General features: G+C 49.4%; 1 protein-coding gene across 1 annotated transcript; it reads right to left on the minus strand.

Moving 5' to 3' along the window:
* Positions 1–278: 278 nt before the first annotated feature.
* Positions 279–7,408, minus strand: Pld4 (phospholipase D family member 4). Its single transcript, XM_035445910.1, has 12 exons — positions 7,255–7,408; positions 6,799–7,037; positions 6,588–6,674; positions 5,293–5,459; positions 4,751–4,934; positions 4,347–4,467; positions 3,757–3,884; positions 2,210–2,410; positions 1,490–1,629; positions 1,209–1,374; positions 1,029–1,125; positions 279–753 (listed from the first exon to the last, which is right to left on the minus strand). Exons 1-12 carry the CDS (start codon positions 7,406–7,408, stop codon positions 551–553), a joined length of 1,887 nt encoding a protein of 628 aa, XP_035301801.1. The 3' UTR covers positions 279–550.
* Between the last annotated feature and the right edge of the window lie 13,802 nt (positions 7,409–21,210).

Genomic DNA, 21,210 nt, shown 5'->3' on the forward strand with positions numbered 1-21,210 from the left:
GAGCTAGTCTAGCTAATCCAGCAAGCCCTGGGTTCAGAGGGAGACCCTGTCTGAAAAACTAAAGTGGATGAAGACACCTAGTGCCAACCTTTGACCTCTGTACATGCATGGCAAGTGGGCCTGCCCAAACATAAGAGTATGTGCACACACCAACAACAAGAGTGGGCAGGGGGACAAATGACAGAAATACTTGTGACCTGGGTCAGGTCTACAAGCCAGTGACAGGGTTTTATTGGGGGTTGCAGCTGGACAGCTCTAATGCTACATCTGGGGACAGTCATAGCAACTCATCGTGGTTGGGCCAGAGAGGGGCAGCTGGGTCCTGGGGTCACTTATGTATAGTCCCCCCCCCCCCCCCGCATTGCTGTGGCCTTCCTCTCCTTTAGCTTCTCCTTCATTTAAAAGCCACCCAGAGCTCTGAGCAGCTGTTTGCCAGATGACAATCTCAGGCCCCAAGTGACAGAATTTTGCTTTCTCAGTTTCTGAGCTTGAGTGAATGGAAGCCCTGTGTTCACCTAGCACATCAGGCCAGAGTCAAAGGGGTCAACCCTCAGCCCTGCCACACACAGTCCTGGCTCGGGGCTCCTTTGTCCAGGCCCACAGCGTAGCGGGAACTCCAGTCACGTTCGAAGAGTCGCCTCAGCTGCTCCTGCACCAGGGTGACACCTGGCTGGGCACCAGGGGTCATCTGACTGACAACGAGGCCTACACCAGAGGTGCTGCTGAAATAGTCCTCTGACCAGTTAGAGGTACCTAGAGGGAGAGAGACACTTGTCCCTGAGGCTATGTCCCCTGCAGTCCAGCCGCAGGCTGAGGGACAGCTCAGAACACTGACTAATCTGTTGTCATCAGACTGCAGTCAGGGCAGCGCCTCAGGTAGGCACAGTAGGCCCTTTACCTGTGTCCTGGGCTTCAGTGTTCAGGGCTTTCCTGGCAAGCTGGGCTACTCGCATGATCCCCAGAACATTCAAGTGCCTCTCTCTGTCATCCAGCCCTCTGTCCTCCCGTGCCTCATGCCAGCCACTCACCTATATAGGCTGCCTTGTCCGTGACCATGAACTTGCTGTGGTTCACACGGCTGAATGGGATGTTGGAGTGATTGCCCACTGGCACGATGAAGACTTTCTTCCAGGAACAGGAGTGAGTTAGGGTGGGCAGGCTGGGAGCGGAACTTCCTTTTCCCCCAACCCACAAGGTCAGTTTCTTACCACTTCCACCGAGATGCCAGCCGAGGGGTTACTGAAAGCCTGCAGGGATCTCAGGAAAGCAAACATGGTGGGGTCTGTGTTGAACCAGCAGCTGACCAGTAAACGCACACGCACACCCTTGTTGAAGGCCGCTGCCCGGAGAGCGTTGTCCAGTACCGGCCAGTACCTAGTAAGAGGGGATCGGGTGTTCTGCCTAAAACCATCATGAGTAGGGGGCTCAGCTGCTGGTAAACTGTACCCAGGAGTTGCCGATCCAGAGGGCGGACCTCATCCAGACGCACCTGGCAGGGTGAGTGTAGCACTTGGTAGGGAAGTAGTCCATCACAGAGACATAGATGAACTCGCGAGCACCCGCCATCACTCCCAGCACTGCATCCAGATCCCGGGTACGGCCACGGGGGCAGAGTGCGGGTGGTGAGGCCTGTAGTGGGAGAGATGTCTCTCAGAACATGGATTCCTAACTACCTCCCTTGAAGCAGGCTTTTCCTGGGTTCGTGACACTACCGCTCACTCTACACACTCTGCCTGACCCTAAGAAACTCCACTCGGTGAGAGAGGCAGCTCCCCAATGCCCAGGGGTGCTCCTGAGGCCTGGGTAGGAGGCATCCTGGGTCCCAGGGGGCTAACTTCACAGGCTGTCCTGCCTGGGCAGTCGATCTGCTGTCTCCAGTGGGCTCTACACAAAGTAGGCTTTGCTCCATCTGCCTCAGTCTCTGCTCGGGACCAATCTCTGGGCTGGACTTTCCTCTGATGTGGCGGATTGCCAGCTTTCCTTCAAACTAAAGAGTAATCAGTGCTCGGGGCTCCCCTACCCTCTCTGGAGCCCAGCCACTGCCTTGTGGCCCCCCAAGTCCCCTCGACAGCCTGGAGAACCCTAGGACCTCAGGTGGGCCACCCACCAGCACTGCTCTCTTACTGCTGGCGCTGGTCCAGCAGCCTGCCCCAGTGTGGAGTCTGCCTCCCGCAGCAGCCCCAGGGACACTGTGGGTCAGCCATCTTACCGAGAAGTAGGCTGTGGTGGGAACCCCATCAAAGAAACCCCGAAAGGGGTGGAAGCAGTTGGTGTGGGAGGAGAAGTTCCGAGGCCAGGGTTTAGGGAGAACAGCTTGGGGAACCCCTAGCACCCAGTAGGTCTGGAATGTTTTCTCAAGATCTTGAGCCAGTTGGCTGCAGTTGTAGATGACAGCACCCAGTTCCTTTACCTGCAGGGATCAGGGTCAACAGACATGGAGAGCAAACTTCCCCAGGGGTGGTGTGGAAGCCACCAGGGATGTAAGGCAGGGTCCAGCTCCTGTTCAGCCGACAGCCACTGGTCAGCACCAACAGGTACCAGGGTCCCTGTTTTCCTTAACACTGTTCCAAAACTCAGAAACAAATACAGTAGAAAAAGTTTGAAAACACAAAGGAAACGAGACCATTGTTAAAGCCGGGTGTTGGTGGTGGCGCACGCCTTTAATCCCAGCACTCGGGAGGCAGAGGCAGGCGGATGTCTGTGAGTTCGAGGTCAGTCTACACAGAGAAACCCTGTCTCCAAAAAAAAAAAAAAAAAAAAAAAAAAAAAAAAAATCATTGTGAATTCAGTCAAATGGTAACTCCTGGTATTATATTTCTATCTGCCATTTGTACTAACAGTCGTATGTGTGTGTGCTTTAGATTGGACCTCGGGAAGTTTGGGTGCTAGTCACATACTGAGCCACAGCTCAAGCTTTGGAATGCATCACTTCTAAAGAGCCTCAGGCTCTGTAATCTGCATTTTTTATGTGTGCATGTGTGTGCAGGTACATGTGCATGTGTGGGAGTCAGAAGACAGCCTCAGGCTTCATACTTGCAGAGTATGTCTGCCTTTGCCTCCCTTGTTATTATTTCATGTTTCCCCTACATGTATGTCTGTGTGTCCCCAGTGTTTACAGAGGCCAGAAGAAGGCATCAGATCCCCTGGAACTAGAGTTACAGTTTATTGTGAGTTGCCATGTGACAGTTGGGAATCGAACCTCAGTCTTCTGGAAGATCAGCCAGTGCTCTTAACTGATGAACCATCTCTTCAGCCCTCCATCTTGGTTTTTTTTTGAGACAAAATCTCTCACTGGACTTGCTGACAGGCTGTCTGGCCAGAGAGCCCCAGGGACCCACCAGTCTCCACTTCCCCCTGCACTGGAACTACAAGTGTTTGCTACCATGCCCAGCTTTGTACATGGATTCTAGGGCAAGAACTCAGGCTCTTACGCTTGCAGGGCAAGCACTTTACCCATTGAGCTGTCTCCCCAACACTGAGCTGTGTTTTCCCTGAGAGCATGGCCTGCATGTCTGCCCAAGTCTTAAATGCTGTTCCAGGACCCGAGTGCAAGATCATACAGAATCTTGTAACTGGCGATTGTGATTGGGCCCCCCTATGACACATGACAAAAGCAACATGTGACCCAAGTTTCTGCTTGCTAACTTCTCACAATACCAGCTTTCTTCAGATTCCTGAGGACACAAACATAGCCCCTGGGGATGGAGAGGGGCGAAGCTGCTCCTGGGCCTCCCATCCCTGGATCTTAGAGCTCACCTGCGTCAGGGACCGCCAGTCCATGTTGGCACTGCCCACGAAGACATGCTGCCCATCTACGACCCAGAATTTGGAGTGTAGGACACCTCCAGTAAACTGCCTCATGGGAACGTGTCGTATCTGGGCACCTGTGATAGGTAGATAGGCAGATAGATAGACAGACAGATAGATAGATAGATAGATAGATAGATAGATAGATAGATAGATAGATAGACAGACAGAGAGAGCTGGCTCTTTAACTCTGGCTTCAGGACAGCCTAACAGATGTACTTAGAGTTCACTCATTTACCCTCAGAACGACCATATGCTCAAGGTTGTTGTGTGAGGAGACAAAGCCATAGGCTGACTGTAGACTCCTCTAGGCAGCCCAGAGCCTTGGTGATGGTTATGCCTACTGCCTTGTATTTTTCACTGTAGCCCAAGGCTTTATCTAAGTTCCCCTTCTCTGTCCTGTAGGCCCTGGGCTCAAGTCCTCCAGGATGCTGGCAAATAGAGAAACTTTCCACACACCTTGCAATCCTGCTAGTCTTTGGCTTTGTCTATTAGTGACAGCCGCGCAGTGCTGGGGAGCCCCAAATGCAGACACCTACCGTGAGCAGCCAAGACCTGGAGGTCAGTGGATGTCCTGGCCAGTGTTGGGCTGTGGGTGGCCACTGCCAGGGAGATGTTCCTGACCAGGAGCTGTTGAAACTTCTGTAGAAGGGCCTCTCCCTGGAAGGCCAGGCTAGCATGAGAAGCTGCCCCAGGCTGGTCCTCTGCCCACAGCCTAATGTAGACCAAGTCCTGACCCATGACCAGAAGCCAAATAAATGACACCAAATGCTCCATGCCCAGTCCCTCTGCTCTTGCCCCCAAAAGCCACCTGGGGAGCCTGGCCTTGCTGCTTTATGCCAGCTCAAGCACAGTGCTGAGCCCTGGGCACGGCTCTGTACTGACAGAAGCCTAACTTGCTGAGTGCAAAAGGCAAAACCAGAAAGCAAAAACAAGGACCAACCATCTGGGAAGATGAGTCGTTGACTCCAATGTCGGGTCCAGTGAGGGACCAATAGTATGAGGCGACATGGACACTCTCCTGAGCAGAGTCTAGAAGCTGCAGCCAAGCCTGGGCCAGGGGCTGGGCAGCTGGGCTGCCGGATGCAAATGGCAAGTCCTGGGGGATACTTTCCACAAGGATGAGCCTGGGGACCAAACCAAAAAGGGGCCCAGGTATGACTGTAAGAGCCACCAGTCAGCTATTTGCTCTACTCTGCTGCCCAGCTGGAGGGACTGACCTCAGTGTGGCTGCAGAGAGAGGACAGTGAAGTGGGAAAGGTTAGCCCCACAAACCCTAAGTGTGGTGATCCTCGGGGGAACATGCAGTGAGGGTGCTGAGAGCCTTGAGGGGGCCACAAGGAATTCCCTTGGGGAAATCTCGGTTTTATCCCTCTGGGACCTATATCGTCCCTGAGACCTATATCATCCGCTCGGGGACCCAGTGATGCACCCGGCTAAGACTCTTACCCCACAACCCCGAGAAAGTCCTTGCTGTTCACTCACTGACAAGAGTTACTCGGCTGCCCAGTGTCTCCTCCCTGGACCTCCCAGGACCTGGAGGGCGCTTCCTTGGGGCACATCTGATGACTGGTCAGAGAGGTGGGCACTTGTCCCAGGAACAAGATGAGAGTCACAAAGCCGAGCCCCACTACAGCCAGCATCCCCACTACCTGCAGGAGGAGAGACATCCCCACAGCCTCCCTGGCAGCCAGGAAAACCCTCCCTATTCTATCATGTCCAGGCTTCTGGGAAGGGATTGGGGGAGCAAGCGGGCATGAGGGACACACAGAGCAAGGCCCAGATGGACTGGGTGGTTTACAGTCCTCTCTGTGGTCCTCTCTGCTGTGATGAGGCAGGGACAAGCTCTGCAGCACTCCAGGTGGCCTCAATCTGGCCTGGGACACACCACCATCCCCACCACCGCCATCCCCGCCATCCCCACCGCCATTCCCGCCATCCCCCCGCCATCCCCACCATCCCCACCGCCATCCCCACCACCATCCCCGCCATCCCCACCGCCACCGCCATCCCCACCGCCATCCCGCCATCCCCCCACCATCCCCGCCATCCCCACCGCCATCCCCACCATCCCCACCGCCATCCCCCATCCACCACCATCCGCCACCACCATCATCCACCGCCATCCCGCCACCTACCATCCCCCCATCCCCACCACCACCATCCCCACCACCATCCCCACCACCATCCCGCCATCCCACCACCATCCCCACCAACCACCACCGCCATCCACCACCATCCCACCACCACCCACCCCCACCATCCGCCATCCCCACCACCACCCATCCACCACCAAACCATCCCCGCCATCCCCGCCATCCCACCACCACCATCCCACCATCCCTGCCATCCCCCCATTCCCCGCCATCCCCCACCATCCCCGCCATCCCACCACCACCATCCCCGCCATCCCCACCACCACCATCCCCGCCATCCCCACCACCACCATCCCCACCACCACCGCACCATCCCCGCCATCCCCCCACCATCCCGCCATCCACCACCACCATCCCCACCACCACCATCCTGCCATCCCCACCACCACCATCCCTGCCATCCCCACCACCACCATCCCCACCATCCCCCACCATCCCACCATCCCCACCATCCCCGCCATCCCACCATCCCCCACCCCACCCCCATCACCACCAGGCTGGTTTTGTAATCTTTAATCAAGCCCCAGGACCTAACATTTAAGAAACTAAAAAAGGTAAGTTTTTGACCATGGTTCTGTTGGAGGTTGGGGTCAGCCGGCCCTCCCTTAGGTTCTCCTGTCCTACCATGGCAGCTCTACTGTGTGGGCCGGGGGATGAAGCATAGCAGGGCCGCTCGGGGACCTCCACTGCCGTCTGGAGAAGTGCCAGCATCTGTCGGGAACAGTGTGTGTCACCAGCAACCCAGCTCCACGGTGTCACCTCCTTAGGCAGTTCCCACAGACACAGCTCAGACATGGGAGCAGCCCAGACTCCGCCCTGCAGGCAGCTGGCCTACAGATGCGGCCCCTGTGGGCCCCGAAGGCAGGCTGTGTGCTGCTTGTCCTGCTGGCTCCCTGGTCTCCCCCGATGTCTTGAGTGTTTGAGTCTCAGTTCCTTGTTTCAACCACAAGTGAAACCAGGTCTGAAAGTGCCGTTTCTGCTTCAGCCGCCTCATCCACTCCTCCTCCTTAGCTGGGGGCAGCTGCTTCCCTTCCCCAGCTGGGGCCCCGTTTTGGTCCCAGGGTGGGCAGCGGGCTGGAGAGTGGGGCACAGCAGAAGGGCCACCGAGGGCCCTGTACCCGGCTCTGCTGTCCAGGGCGGGGCGGGGGCGGGGGCGGGATGGGGGACTGGAAGGGATGCTGCAGCTAGTTGGGTTGCAGCACTTGCTTTGTGCTCTTGGAGTGGTCACTCTTCAAAGAGCCAAGGAGGCCCCTCGGAGGGAGGCCCTGAAGCAATGAGTGCCACCCCACACGGGAAAATCCTGACACAGCAAATGGGTCACCCACAAGAACAGGCACTGACATCACTCCCAGCCTGAATGCTATCTGGGGCCCAAGGCGTTGTAAGACTGTAGGTGGCTGGGTGTTGGAATCTGGGGGCTTCTTCAGCTCTGTGGGACAGGCCATCGCCCCGAGAGCAGTCAGCCCCATCCCACTGTCCACCAGCAGTTGTGTTCGATGGCAGCCTACAGAGAATGTAGCTAGCCTCAGCACAGGGAGAGGACTGACTGCACCAGCCAGGCCTGGGAATGTGTCTGCCCCGGAGCACAGTGTCACAGGGAAGTGGGGCCTAGAAACCACACTAAGAGCATGCAGTTGGGGGTGTGCTGAGGCAGAGTCACCCACAGAGGCCCAGCACCCTCTTACCAGAGATTCCCAAAGAAGGGAGTCAGGAGATCACCTCCACCCCAGAGCAGGGCTCCTGCTGGTGGAGCTCTCTCCCACCCTGACTCATGGGGGGTGAGGTGGGGGCAGCTCTGGAAGCCCAGCTTCTGCCTTCCACCCATTTTTATAATTTCCAGAGGAGGTATAGACAGGAGGTATAGACCAGGGTCCCCAGAGACGTCCCTCAAAGAACTGCTGGCCCGTCTTCCCTGGCCCCCCTGAGAGAAGTGTTCTCACACCCTCAAGTACCTGGGGCTGTCTGTCTGGAATCACTCTCTGGTACTGGGATCTCAGGAATGGGGTGCACTGGGGGCTGGGCCTTTGAAACCCCCTAGCCTGTGGGCCAAGCTGCGGTCCCCAGGCTGGGACAGGACTTGGCTGTCCAGTGGCTGGAGACCATGGTATCCAGGGATCGAGCAAGGAGTGGTTGTCTGCAGGCCTGTCTGGGTGGTTTGTGGGATCTGGGGGGCTGGGGGGCTGGGGCTGGGGGAGGCAGACAGAAGGCCCTCTGTCTGGCCCTAGCCTGGCTGACACTCACCTCTGGGTGCCCTGGCTTGTCCGTCATGGCTCCAGCCGCTGTGTGCAGGCTTTGCTTGTAAGGGCACCTGCCTCCTCTCTGGCCTATTGCTTCCCCTTCCATCCACTTCCTCTCTGTTCTGAGCACCCCACCCCCACCTCAGACTGAGTGGGCCTCTAGAGGGTGGGGCTGAGAACTTTCTCCTCCAGAGAAAATCTGCCATGCCTACCTCCTAGAAAGGGCCCCTCAGTCACACGTCCAGCGTCACAGTTAAGTTTGACTGAAGGTACCAGAGACTCAAGCAAGAGTGGTTCAAACAGTAAAAGTGATTGCATCATGACTAATTGACAAGTTGGTCCACTGATACAGTCATGATGGACACAGAGTGTGAGGAGGTGGGCCCTGTGGAAGCTAGGGCCTGATTGAAGTTCTGGGGGCAGAACTTTGCAGGCCATGTCTTGTACCTGGGTTCTTCATGTCTGCTTCCTGGCGACCTCAGGGCAAGCTGCTTGCTTCTTTCTTGCTCCTGCCTCTGTGCCTGATCTCACTGTAGGTCCACGGCAATGGCAGCGGCTGACCGACCCACCAGCCACACCCCAGGACTGGTGTCTGGAGGAGTTGTCTGTTGCAGAATATTGTTTTAAGGTGTGTTACCTTTGTTTGTGCTCTGGAACATTTGTGTAATGATGCAAAGATGTGTTTGAGTAAATGAAATCCACCTGCGACTGGTCAGGAGGCTGGGTCAGCAGCTAGCTGACAGGAAGTTGTAGGGAGGGGCCAGGTGGAGAAGGTTTATAAGGAGGGGCGGAGAAGACGCACTTCTAAGGAGACTGACTCAGGGAGGTGAGGTAGGTGAGCTGCTTGCTGTTCAGGCTGAGCATGGCATCCCACCCTAAGGAATGGGCTCCAACAAGCTAGCTCATGTACCAGGTTTGTATCGTGGTCCTACTGCCAGGGGCCCCTCAGCTAGTCCAAGCTTCACAACTGTCTCCCACATTCGGAGGGCCTGGTTCAGTCCCCTGGAGTCTCCACAGCTGTCAATCTAGACTTCATGAGTTTCCGTGATCTTGGTTCAGCTGTCTCTGTAGATTTCTCCATCATGATCCTGACCTCCCTTGCTCATGTGTTCCCTCCCCACTCTCTTCTCCTGGATTCCCAGAGCTCAGCCTGGTTCTTGGTTGTGGATCTCGGCATCTGCTTCCATCAGTTACTGGATGAAGGCTCTATGGTGATAGTTGGTATTCACCAATCTGATTACAGCGTAGGCCAGTTCTGGCATCCTCTCCACTATTGCCGGGAGTCTTAGCTGGGTCCTCCTGTGGATTCTTGAGAATTACCCCAGCACCGGGTTTCTCCCTAACCCCATAGTGGCTCTCTCTACTAAGATTCCTTTCTCATTGCTCTTCCACTGCACTCCTCCCAGCCGAGGCCATCTCGTTGCCTCCTGTTCTCATCCCCCATCGTCTCCCCCTGACCAAGTCCTCAACCCCCAGTGTGCCTCACAGATCTCATCTAATTTCCCTTCCCAGGGTGACCCATGTGTCCCTCTTAGGGTCCCCCTTGTTACCTAGCTTCTCTGCAGCTGTGCATTATAGTCTGGTTATCCTTTGCTTTACATCTAGTATACACTTATGAGTGAGTACATACCGTGTTTGTCTTTCTGAGTCTGGGTTATCTCATGCAGGATGTTTGTTTTTCTAGTTACATCCATTTGTCTGCAAATTTCATGAGGTCATCATTTTTTTTTCTGCTGAATAGTACTCCATTGTGTAAATGTACCACATTTTCCAAATCCATTCTTTGGTTGAGGGCATCTAGGTTGTTTCCAGGTTCTGGCTATTATGAATAATGCTGCTATGAACATGGTTGAGCAAGTGTCCTTGTGGTGTGACTGAGCATCCTTTGAGTAAATGCCCAAGAGTGGTATCGATGGGTCTTGAAGTAGACTGATTGCCGATTTTCTTAGAAACCACCATACTGATTTCCAAAGCGGCTGTACAAGTTTGCACTCCCACCAGCAGTGGAGGAGTGTTCCCCTGATTCCACATCCTCTCCAGCATAAGCTGTCCTCAGTGTTTTTATCTTAGCCATTCTGACAGCTGTAAGATGGTGTCTCAGAGTCATTTTTGTTTGGATTTCCCTGATGATTAAGGATGTTGAGAACTTAAATGTCTTTTGGCCATTTGAGAGTCTTCTGTGAGAATTCTCTGTTTAGCTCTGTACCCCATTTTTCAATTGGGTTATTTTGTATTTTGATGTCTAGTTTCTTTATATATTTTGGAGATCAGACTTCTGTCAGATGTGGGGTTGGTGAAGATCTTTTCCCAGTCTGTGGGCTGCCGTTTTGTCTTAGTGACTGTGTCCTTTGCCTTACAGAAGCTTCTCAGTTTCAGGAGGTCCCATTTATTGATTGTTGCTTTCAGTGTTTGTGCTACTGGTGATATGTTTAGGAAGTGGTCTCCTGTGCCAATTCCTTCCAGGCCACTTTGCACTTCCTCTTCTATTGGGTTTAATGTCATTGGATTTATGTTGAGGTCCTTGATCGGCTTGGATTTCAGTTTTGTGCATGGCAATAAATATGGATTTATTTGCAATCTTCTACATGTTAACATCCCGTTATGCCAGCACCACTTGTTAAAGAGGTTTTCCTTTTTCCATTGCACCATTTTGGCTTCTTTGTTAAAAGTCAAGTGTTCAAAAGTGTGTGGATTAATATCAGGGTCTTCAATTTTATTCCATTGGTCTATCTGTCTATTTTTGTGCCAATACCAAGCTGTTTTCAGGACTATGGCTCTATAATAGGGCTTGAAGTCAGGGATGGTGATTCCTCCAGCTGATCCTTTATTACACAGGGTTGTTTTGGCTATCCTGGGTCTTCGTTTTTCCTTATAAAGTTGATTATTGTTCTTTCACAGTCTGTGAAGAATTGTCCTGGGATTTTGATGAGGATTGCATTGAATCTGTAGATTGATTTGGTAAGACTGCCATTTTTACTATGTTGACCCTACCTATTTAAGAACATGGGAGATCTTTCCATTTTCTGATATCCTCTTCAATTTCTTTCTTCAGGGACTTAAATTTCTTGTCATACAGGTCTTTCACTTGTTTGGTTAGAGTTATGCCAAGATATTTTATATTTGTGGATATTGCAAAAGGTGATGTTTCTCTGATTTCTTTCTCAGCCCCTTTATCATCTGTATATAGGAGGGCTACTGATTTTTTTAGTTAATCTTGTATCCTGCCACATTACTGAAGGTGTTCACCGGCTGTAGGAGCTCCTTGGTAGAATTTTGGGGGTCACTAATGTAAACTATCATATCACCAACAAATAGCGAATGTTTGAGTTTTTCCTTTCCAATTTGTATCCCCTTGATTTTCTTTTGTTGTCTTATTGGTCTGTCTAGAACTTCAAGCACTTATTGAATAGATAAGGAGAGAGTGGGGCCTTGTCTTGTTCCTGATTTTAGGGGGATTGCTTTGAGTTTCTCTCCATTTAGTTTGAAGTTGGCTGTTGGTTTGCTGTATATTGCCTTTATTATGTTTAGGTATGTTCTTGTTATCCCTGATCTCTCCAGGACCTTTATCATGAAGGGGTGTTGGATTTTGCCAACTCTTTTTCAGCATCTAATGAGATGATCATGTGGTTTTTTTCTTTCAGTTTGTTTATATTGTGGATTACATTAACAGATTTCCATATGTTGAACCATCCCTGCATCTCTGGGATGAAGCCTACTTGATCACTGGTGGTTGACTTTTTTGATGTGTTCTTGAATTTGGTTTGCCAGTATTTTATTGAGTGTTTTTACATCAATGTTCATGAGGGAAATTGGTCTGTAGTTCTTTCTTTGTTTTTCTTTGTGTGGCTTGGGTATCAGGGTTACTGTAGCCTCAGAAAAGGAGTCTGGCAATGTTCCTTCTGTTTTTATTGTGTGGAACAGTTTGAGGAGTATTGGAGTTAGCTCTTCTTTGAAATTCTGATAAAACTCTACACTGAAGCCATCTGGACCTGGACTTTTTTGGTTGGGAGACTTTTAATGATTGCTTCTATTTCCTTAGGGGTTATAGGTCTATTTAAATTGTTTATCTGGTCTTGATTTAATTTTGGTGTGTAGAACCTATCTAGAAAACTATTTCTTTTAACTTTCTCAGTTTTGTGGAGTACAGGTTTTTGAAGTATGATCTGATGGTTCTCTGGATTTCCTCTGGATTTCCTCAGTGTCTGTTATGCCCCTTTCATTTCTGATTTTGTTAATTTGCATGTCCTCCCTCTGCCTTTTGGTTAGTTTGGATAAGGGTTTGTCTATCTCATATTGATTTTTCTCAAAGAACCAACTCTTTGTTTTACTGGTTCTTTCTAATGTAATTTTTTATTATTTCCTGTCATCCACTCTTCCTGGGTGAGTTTGCTTCTTTTTGTTCTAGAGCTTTCAGGTGGTTTGTTAATTCACTAGTGTGGGATTTCTCTAACTTCTTTATATAGGAGCTTAGTGCTATCAACTTTAGTAATGGCGTTTTGCCTTGCCTGTGAACTTGTAGTGATGGCCACACCCTTTGGGCGTGGTTCAGGTGTAGACATGACACATTATAAGGTTGAGGAGGAGCTGACTCGTGCTCTTTTGGGTTGCAGACAGCATTGAAAGGGCAGAGACTACATCTTCTGAGGAAATATTTGTCTTTGAAGTTGAGGTGTGTTTCTTGTATGCAGCAGAAGGATGGATCCTGCTTTCATATCTATCCTGTTAGCCTGTGCCTTTTTATAGGAGAGTTGAGTTCATTGATATTAAGAGATATCGGTGACCAGTGATTGATTCCTGTTATTTTTTTTTTTTGATGGTGGTGGTGGTGTGTGTTTCCTTTCTTTAGGATTTGCTGATGTGAGATTACTTATTGCCTGTGCTTTCCTGGGTACTTCTAACCTCCTTGTGTTCGAGTTTTCCTTCTAGCGCTTTCTGTAGGGCTGGATTTCTGAATAGGTTTTGTTTTCAATCTGTTTTTGTCATGGAATATCTTGTTTTCTCCATCTATAGTAACTGAAATTTTTGCTCGGTACAGTATTCTGGGTTGGCATCCATGGTCTGTTAGAGTCTGCATAATGTCTATCCAGGACCTCTGGCTTTGAGAGTTTCCATTGAGGAGTCAGGTGTGATTCTGATGGGTCTACCTTTATATGTTACTTGACCTTTTTCTTTTGCAGCTCTTAATATTCTTTCTTTCTTCTGTATATTTTGTGTTTTGATTGTTGTGTGACAAGAGAACTTTTTTTGTCCAGTCTACTTGGTGTTCTGTAAGCTTCTGTAAGCTGATATTCTTCTTATTCCCTATTAGTCTTGGGTTTGGTCTTTTCATGGTGTCCCAGATTCTTGGACATTTTGTGTTATGACTTTGTTGGTGTCAATGTTTTCTTTGATCAGTGAATCTAACTTCCCTATTGTATCTTCAACACCTTAGATTCTCTTCCATCTCTTGGTTCTGTTGGTTTTGCTTGCATGTGTTATTCCTGTTCACTTACCCAGATTTCCCATTCCTAGAAGCCCTCTGTTTGTGTTCTCTTTATTGCCTCCATTTCAATTTTCTAGTCTTGGACTTGTTTTTTTGTGTTGTTTTTTGTTTTGTTTTTTTTTTTCTTGGCTTTCTTGACTTTAAGGGATTCTTTAAGGGATTTATTGATTTCTAGTTTTTTTTTTTTTTTTTGTGTGTGTGTGTGTGTCCTTTTCTCCATTTCTTTAAGGGAATTCTTCATTTCTTCTTTAAGAGCCTCCATCATCTTGATCAAATTATTTTTAAGGTCATTTTCTTCTGCTTCTTCTGCACTGGGATGTTCATGTCTTCCTGATGTAGTGCCACTAGTTTCTGGTATTGTTATATTGCTCTTTAGGCTGTTGAATGCATTCTTGTGTTGACGTCTACCCATATCTTCTTCCCGTTGGTGCAGACTGTGTCTATCCCTCTTGATCCAATCCTCTCAGTCCACTCTCTCAGCCCTCTCTGTACAGTAGATGTCTGTGTCCCAGGGGGCTGCTCTCAGTCCTCTCTGGGCAGTGGGCAGCTGAGGTTGTAATGGATGAAATTGGGAGCAGCATGGGATTTGTAGGTTACAGGGTCCTGGGGGTGGGGGGTTGATGTAGCCTGCCTGCGGGAGTCTTTCCTGCTGACCTGCTAGTGTGGCTGAGATGGTGGGGGGAAGGGCTTAGAGGCTGTGTGGTCCACATGGGAAACTGGTCACTTATCTCTCAGTCCTCTTTGTGCAATTAATGTCTGTGTTCCAGGGAGCTGGTGAGGTCCCAGGGGATTGCTGGAAGAGATTTAAGTCAGTTTTCTCAGTAGCTTTGAAAGAGTCAGTGCCTGAGGAAACAGAATTCCCTCAGGCTTCAGCTCTTGTGTCCTAGCTGCTGCTGGTAGTGCTGGAATGGCAGTTGCTGGATAAGATAGCTGTAGCTTAAAAGGCAGTAACAATTTAAAAAGAAAAACCATTACCAGCACCACAGTCACTTGGAATCTAGCTCAGCCTCCAAACTTCACAGCCCTAAAATGGCATCTGAAGCTCAGCCATCATCTCAATATTCCTAGGAGAGAACAAAGCGCTCCTAGAGACTTTTGGGGACCAAACAAGGTTCTTTCATCTTTTTATTACCTACAACTTGATCTAGACTTGGTCACAGGGCCATACCTAACTGCAAAGGAAGCTGGGATGTGGACGTAGCCATGAACAACCGTGCTGAGGAATTCAAGTGGGGCTGTCTCCTGGCCTGGCCATAAAAGTAGGGTGGCCAGTGGCTCCTTGCAGCGTTTCTGCTTCCCCTCATACTCCAAGAAGGACCTCCTGAAGACCAAACCTCATCGCCTTTAGATCAGGGTCTCAAGAACTGCCCCTGCTTTGAGTAGGGAGTAGTTTGACCTCCCTTCTCCTTGGCAGGCAGTGGGCCTCTGTTCAGGGGCCTGGCCTCACAGTGTCAGGGAGGGGGGAAGGAGGCCAGCTTCACAGGGTGGGTAGAATTCCTGAGGGCAGGACCTAACCTCAGTGACCTGTGCCCAGAAAGTGGGTGGAACAGTCTGTCCTTCACTTCCTGTGGGATAATGTCCTAACTTGGCTTTGGGGTTGTCAGTCCCCTCTAGGACACAGAAGGTGGCCACTGCATGCCTGAATGTGCTCCAGGTACCCACCCAGAGGGATGGGTCTTCAAGGATTTTGAGTGGGGGGGACCACAATAACCAGCCAAGAGAGAAATCAGCTTTCTCTCGTGTTGGTCAGTGGGACAGGGGTTTTCCTCCTGCCTGAAGGCAGGGTTGGCAAGAAACCTTAGGTTTCCTGAAGCTCTCAATAAATAGTTTTCGGATATGGAAGGACTGACTGGCCCATGACTTCAAGGAAGCCCAGTCCATCTGCCACAGCTCCCGCCCTCTGCCACATCTGAGGCAGGTCCGGGAACGCCATGAGGCATCACCTTGGCATAGATTCAGCTTGAGTATGTCTAAGTAGTCTTGGGACCTATAGGGGCCAGTGCACACCCAGCACAGGTCTCTTGGCAACATGAAGACTGGGAGTTTGGTGACACCCTCTATCCATATTACCATGCCTCAGAAAACCAGGGTAGTTTTGATTGTGGAGACTGAAGGAGACAAAATGCCCGTGAGACCCCTTTGGCCTCACGTCTCCCCACACCCTAAGGAGCTGGTCCTTCCCCAGCCTCTGCTGTGTGGAACAGCCTGACTCTTCCCTCATGGTCCTTTCAGCACCCTCAAGAGTCAGGGTGCTGAACCAGCCTGGGGTTCTTTTCTCACCTTGAAGGATAAAGTGGCCACAGAGAAAACTTCAGGACAAAATAGACTCCTCTGGCTTACACACACACACACACACACACACACACACACACACTCACGCACACAAGGGGGGGCAGGGAGACAGAGACAGACAGAGAGAGAGGAGAGAGAGAGAGAGAGAGAGAGAGAGAGAGAGAGACTAGCTATCCCTGAAGTGTATGACACTGCTGCTGCTCAAACAGTGCTGTGTTGTTTTAATAGCGGGTTGAAGGCGCACACCCCAGAACTGATTCAGAATGCAGCACGGGGACCCCGTGAGTGTGAGTTCACCACCACCATCATCCCAAGTACAACAGCTGTGCATAAAGAACAGGCTGCCCTTTTGCCCTTTCCCAGGACGGCAATGCTGTGGCTGATGCATGCCCGTGTCACACAAACATGGGAGTCGTGTGTTGGCCCCTGATGGTGGCTGTGAAATCACCAGGTGTGAGCCTTGTCACCTCAGGACGGCTGTTGCCTGTGCTCTCCTCTGACAGGCCTCTGTTCCCTGGGCTCTGACACCCCATGTTGAGCTTGGTTCCCTATGCTTTTCCTTGCTGCATAAGAGGAAAGCAGAAGGCGGGATCTTGGCTTCTTGTGTTTGTGGCAGAGTCTCACAGAGCCCAGGTTGACCATAGCACTGCCTATGTAGCTGAAAATCGCCTTGAACTTCTGATCCTACTGCCTCCACCTCCAGAATGCTACAGTAGCAGGCACCATGGCAGCTGTTTTGCAAATGCCAGGTAAGCAAACTGAAAACATGATCACATCCCCAGCCTCCTGGATGCCCTTTTTCTGTTTGTTGTTGACGTCAATGAATTCTTTTTTAACACTTTCTTTACCTTGTACACCCCAGGGTTTGGGAGTTTTATAGTATTTTCTTTTTAAGATACGCAGTTTTCATTTTTTTTCTACAAATAGGTTTGGGAGGGGTTGCTTTGATGTTGGGGGCTAGAAAAGAATGTTTTATTATTCTTGCTTTATTGACATTAGAAAAATCAAAGATATTAAGTTCTGGTGTCAGGAAACACATGGCAACAGTAATAACAGTAATGAAAGGAGCTCCCAGCTTGTGACAGAGGATAGGGCACCCTCACTCTCCCCAACCCATGTCCTTCCAAAGAGTTTTCACCTTCACACTCTCGAGCCTAGGACTGGCCGACTCCTGAGGAACCTCCAGGGCATCTTTCCTAATATAATAGTACAAGGTGCTTTCTCCAGTTCACTTTTTTTTCTAGAAAGGGGTTCACTTTGTAGCTGGCCTGGAACTCGCTATATAGGACCAGGCTGGCCTTGAACTTACAGAGATCCCCCCGCCTCTGCCTCTCTGGTGTTAAGATTTGTAGCAGGCTTTTTTGGACTGACAGACCCAAAATCATGACATGGAAACTTTATTAATTATGAATGTTCGGCTTTAGCTTAGGCTTGCTTCTAGCTAGATTTTTTTTTCATTAGACCCTGAAAAATTGAGATAAAGGTCAAGTCCTGGGAAAACCAGTTATATTTTTTAGTTAAATTAGAAACAATTTTTAAAATACATGAGGTTTGTTTGTTGTTGTTTGTTTTTTTCCAAGACAGGGTTTCCCTGAGTATCACTGGCTGTCCTGGAACTTGCTTTGTAGACCAGGCTGATCTCGAACTCACAGAGATCCACCTACCTGTGCCTCCCAAGTGCCAGGATTAAAGATGTGCACCACCACCACGTGACTACAGTTGTAACATTTGTTGTCAGTCTCAGAACTGTTCCCATGAAAGGGATCAGTATACACCACTTGTAAGTTTTCTGGGCTTATTTCTTTATGTTTGTAGCCAAGATTTTTAGGAGGCTTCCCCTCATCAAATCTGACCTCTATTAACCTTGAAAGAATCCAGCCTTTCATTTCCCGTGGAAACAAAAGTATAACCTCTTCCCCAACACAACACATTTTCTGAATTTCATTTTGAAGTTAGGACATTCCTAAAGTATCTAGGCTGGTTTATCTCAGCAGTCCCTTTTACAATCCAGTGGCTCTCCACAGCTGTCATTCGCTCATCAGTATTCAAGAAATTCCAAGTCAACACACCATACAGGATCCAGACTCCCAGTGTGCTTCCCATCTGTATATGGCTTTTCCCTTTATATTACTTTACTCTCTCTTTAAGGACTTTATTATTATTAAACTATTTTTTCCTGTGCTGACTGTATCCATTTTGTTTTCTTTTTTTATTTTTAAAGATTTTATTTATCATGTATATAACATTCTGCTTCCATGTATGTCTGCACACCAGAAGAGGGCACCAGATCTCATCACGGATGGTTGTGAGCCACCATGTGGTTGCTGGGAATTGAACTCAGGACCTCTGGAAGACCAGTTGGCGCTCTTAACCTCTGAGCCATCTCTTTAGTCCTTGTTTTCTTTCTTAAGCCCCCACACATTTTTAACACACCGTTGTCTGTTTAGAGGGTTTTTTTTTTCCTCCCATCTGGACTGTCTTTACTGTGTCTTTAGACTTTTCTGACCACTTGAGCCAAACCTTAATCTGGTAAGCAGCTCTGCCAGCTTGCTCTGCCCCCTCCTTGGATCTATGAGGGCTGAGCCTTGAGCCCAGTAAGCATTGGACTGCCCCAGCTCCAGAAGTCTTGTGCCAGCACTGTAGCAAGTCCTTTTAGCCTTTTGTTTCTGCTAAACATGCCAGTTTTACTCAAGTGCTCCTTGTGCTACAGAGCCTCTTAAAGGAGTCATGTCCCCCTTTTCCCCCAGCTTTCTCAGGTCCTGTCTGGAAATTTGAACCCCATGTTAAAAGGCCAAATGTAACAGCGTGTCCTTTGGGCCATCAACCAGCCCCCAAATCATGACACAGACTTATTATCTATCTTAGGCTTGCCCACTAGCTCCCACCACTTAGTTCACCCTGTTTCTCTCCTTCCATGCTTTGCTCCAGGGCTTTTTACCTTTCTTTCATTCTGTGTGTCCTACTTTTCCTGCTTCCTCTGTGTTTGGTTGCCTGGCATCTCCCCCTCTTTCTCCTTCATTCTCTCTCTTCTTCTCCTCTCTGTTCTACTTATTCTCTCTACCGGCCAGCCCCACCCATCCCTTCTCTGCCTGGCAATTGGCCAGCCAGCTTTTTATTAGACCAATCAGGTGCCTTAGGGAGGCAAAGTAAAACAGCAGCACATCTTTACATAATTACACAAATGCAACACATTTTCAAGGTTAAAGCTGTTCTGCAACACCAATGTAACTCACCTTCACTTAGTTAAACAAATATTCTATTCCACAACAAGGATGAAGGGTGTGCATTGTCACATCTAGATGCTTTTTGTTTTTTGCTTTTGAAGCAGGGTCTTACTATGTAGACCTGAAATCCTGATCCCTAGGTTTCAGCCTCCCCTGTGTCAATTGACAGGTGTAAGCCACCAAAATGACTTTATAGCATATGGCTACTCCTCTGGTAGGGTCACAATTTGATGGCATTGTTGAAAGGGGCTAGAAACTTCTGGAGATGGGGCTGGTTGGTGGAAGCTGGTCACTGAGGGTGTAGTCCTAGGGTCTGAACCTCTTCCCAGGCCAGTTCCTCTCCCTCTGCCTGCTTTCTGGCTGCTGGGAGGTGAGCAGCAACCTCTGCCACAAGCTCTTACTGCTATGGAGTTCTATTTGGCCCTAACCCAAAGCAATGGACTCAGCTAACCTTACTGTGCCTTGCTTTTCTTTTCAGCAGTGCAGAGGACCAAACCCAGCATCTCCTGTGTGTTTGACCTTGAGGCAAAACTTAAGAATCCAAGAACCAAAACAAACCTTTCTCCATACATTGTCGTCCGGTATCATGCCATAGTGACAAAGGACCACCTTAGCATTTTTCTTCAGTATTTCCATATTATTTTTCTTGGTTGGGTTACTGGACTCTTGGGTTTATAGTTTTCATCATACTTGGAAATTACTTTGTCATTTCTTTGAACATTTTTTTCTGTCATGACATTTTCTGGAACTGTGGTTATTTATAAGTGGGAGTTCTGTTTTGTTTTGTTTTTTTCTTTTTTTTCCAAGACAGATTTCTCTGTGTAGCCCTGACTGTCCTGGAACTCGCTCTGTAGACCAGGCTGGTCTTGAACTCAGAGGCCTGTCTGCCTCCTGAGTGCCTCGGTCAAAGATCTGTGCCACCACTATCCTGCTAAATTGGATTCTTTGGTGTTATCACGTTAACTATGAATGCTTTGTTGTTTTCTTCTGTGATACATTTTGAGTGTTTCTCATGCCTTACCCTACAATATATGAAAGTATTACAGTTAAATGTTGGGGTTAAATGGCAAGGTCAGGAAATGAGGAAATAAATAAAGCTTCAGCTGGGTATGAGATGCCTGAGCTAACCAGCTAGGAGGAAGGTCAGGGCTCTGGGAAAAACCACACACATCTCAGTGGGCTCCACATGGCTCCCTTCCTAGTGTGTGGGTCTTTACATCTTTATAGACATCATTATAGACATCAGCATCCATTGCCTCTACCTGGATTGTGGGTAAGGAGGGCTTTGGAGAGTTCAGGAAGGAGAGCACCCAGAGTGCAACGGGAGCAGCAGAGGCTTGTCAGTGCAGACACCAGAGGCAGCCCTTTGCCGCTGCCACTCGGCTCCATCTGCTCACCACCCTGGAAGGGTGTACTCCCCACTTCTGCTTTCTTACTTACCGAAAAATAAACTCTGACTACTGCTTAATCCACCTGTGCCCATTGTGAATTCTCCTTCAGAAGTGCAAAGAACAAAGATTGGGGTGGCAGGGACCCCTGGAGGATGGTCTTCCCATTCATAAGAAAAATAGCAAGAGAATGACGCCGCCTTACATGTCTCCCTGCTGGTCTTGCATCCGCTACTTTTTTTTTTTTTTTTTTTTTTTTTTTTTGGCTTCTATATTTTCTCACCTCAGGATAGGATCTTGCGCTTTTCCATGCTGGGTCACTTTTGACTGGACATCACGTTACTGTGTGCTGGATTTTGTTGCATCCCCCGAATGAACAGACTTTACCCTGCCACAGCTGTTTTCCTTTTGAGACTGGTTTGTAAGCATCACTGCGCAAGTTACTAGGTGGCTGAAGACTGAGACTCATGTCCTGTCCCTCCTCTACAAATGGTGACAAGATAAACAGTCGCAGCCCTGGAACAGTTTCAAGGTCTGTGCAGCCTCCATCCCTGCTCAGCGGTTGCTTCCATGGCCTCCTGCAGTTTCAGCCACAAGTGCAGGTCATGGCCAATCTATGCAGCC

This window comes from Cricetulus griseus, chromosome 5 (assembly GCF_003668045.3).
Source record: "Cricetulus griseus strain 17A/GY chromosome 5, alternate assembly CriGri-PICRH-1.0, whole genome shotgun sequence".
NCBI lineage: Eukaryota > Metazoa > Chordata > Mammalia > Rodentia > Cricetidae > Cricetulus > Cricetulus griseus.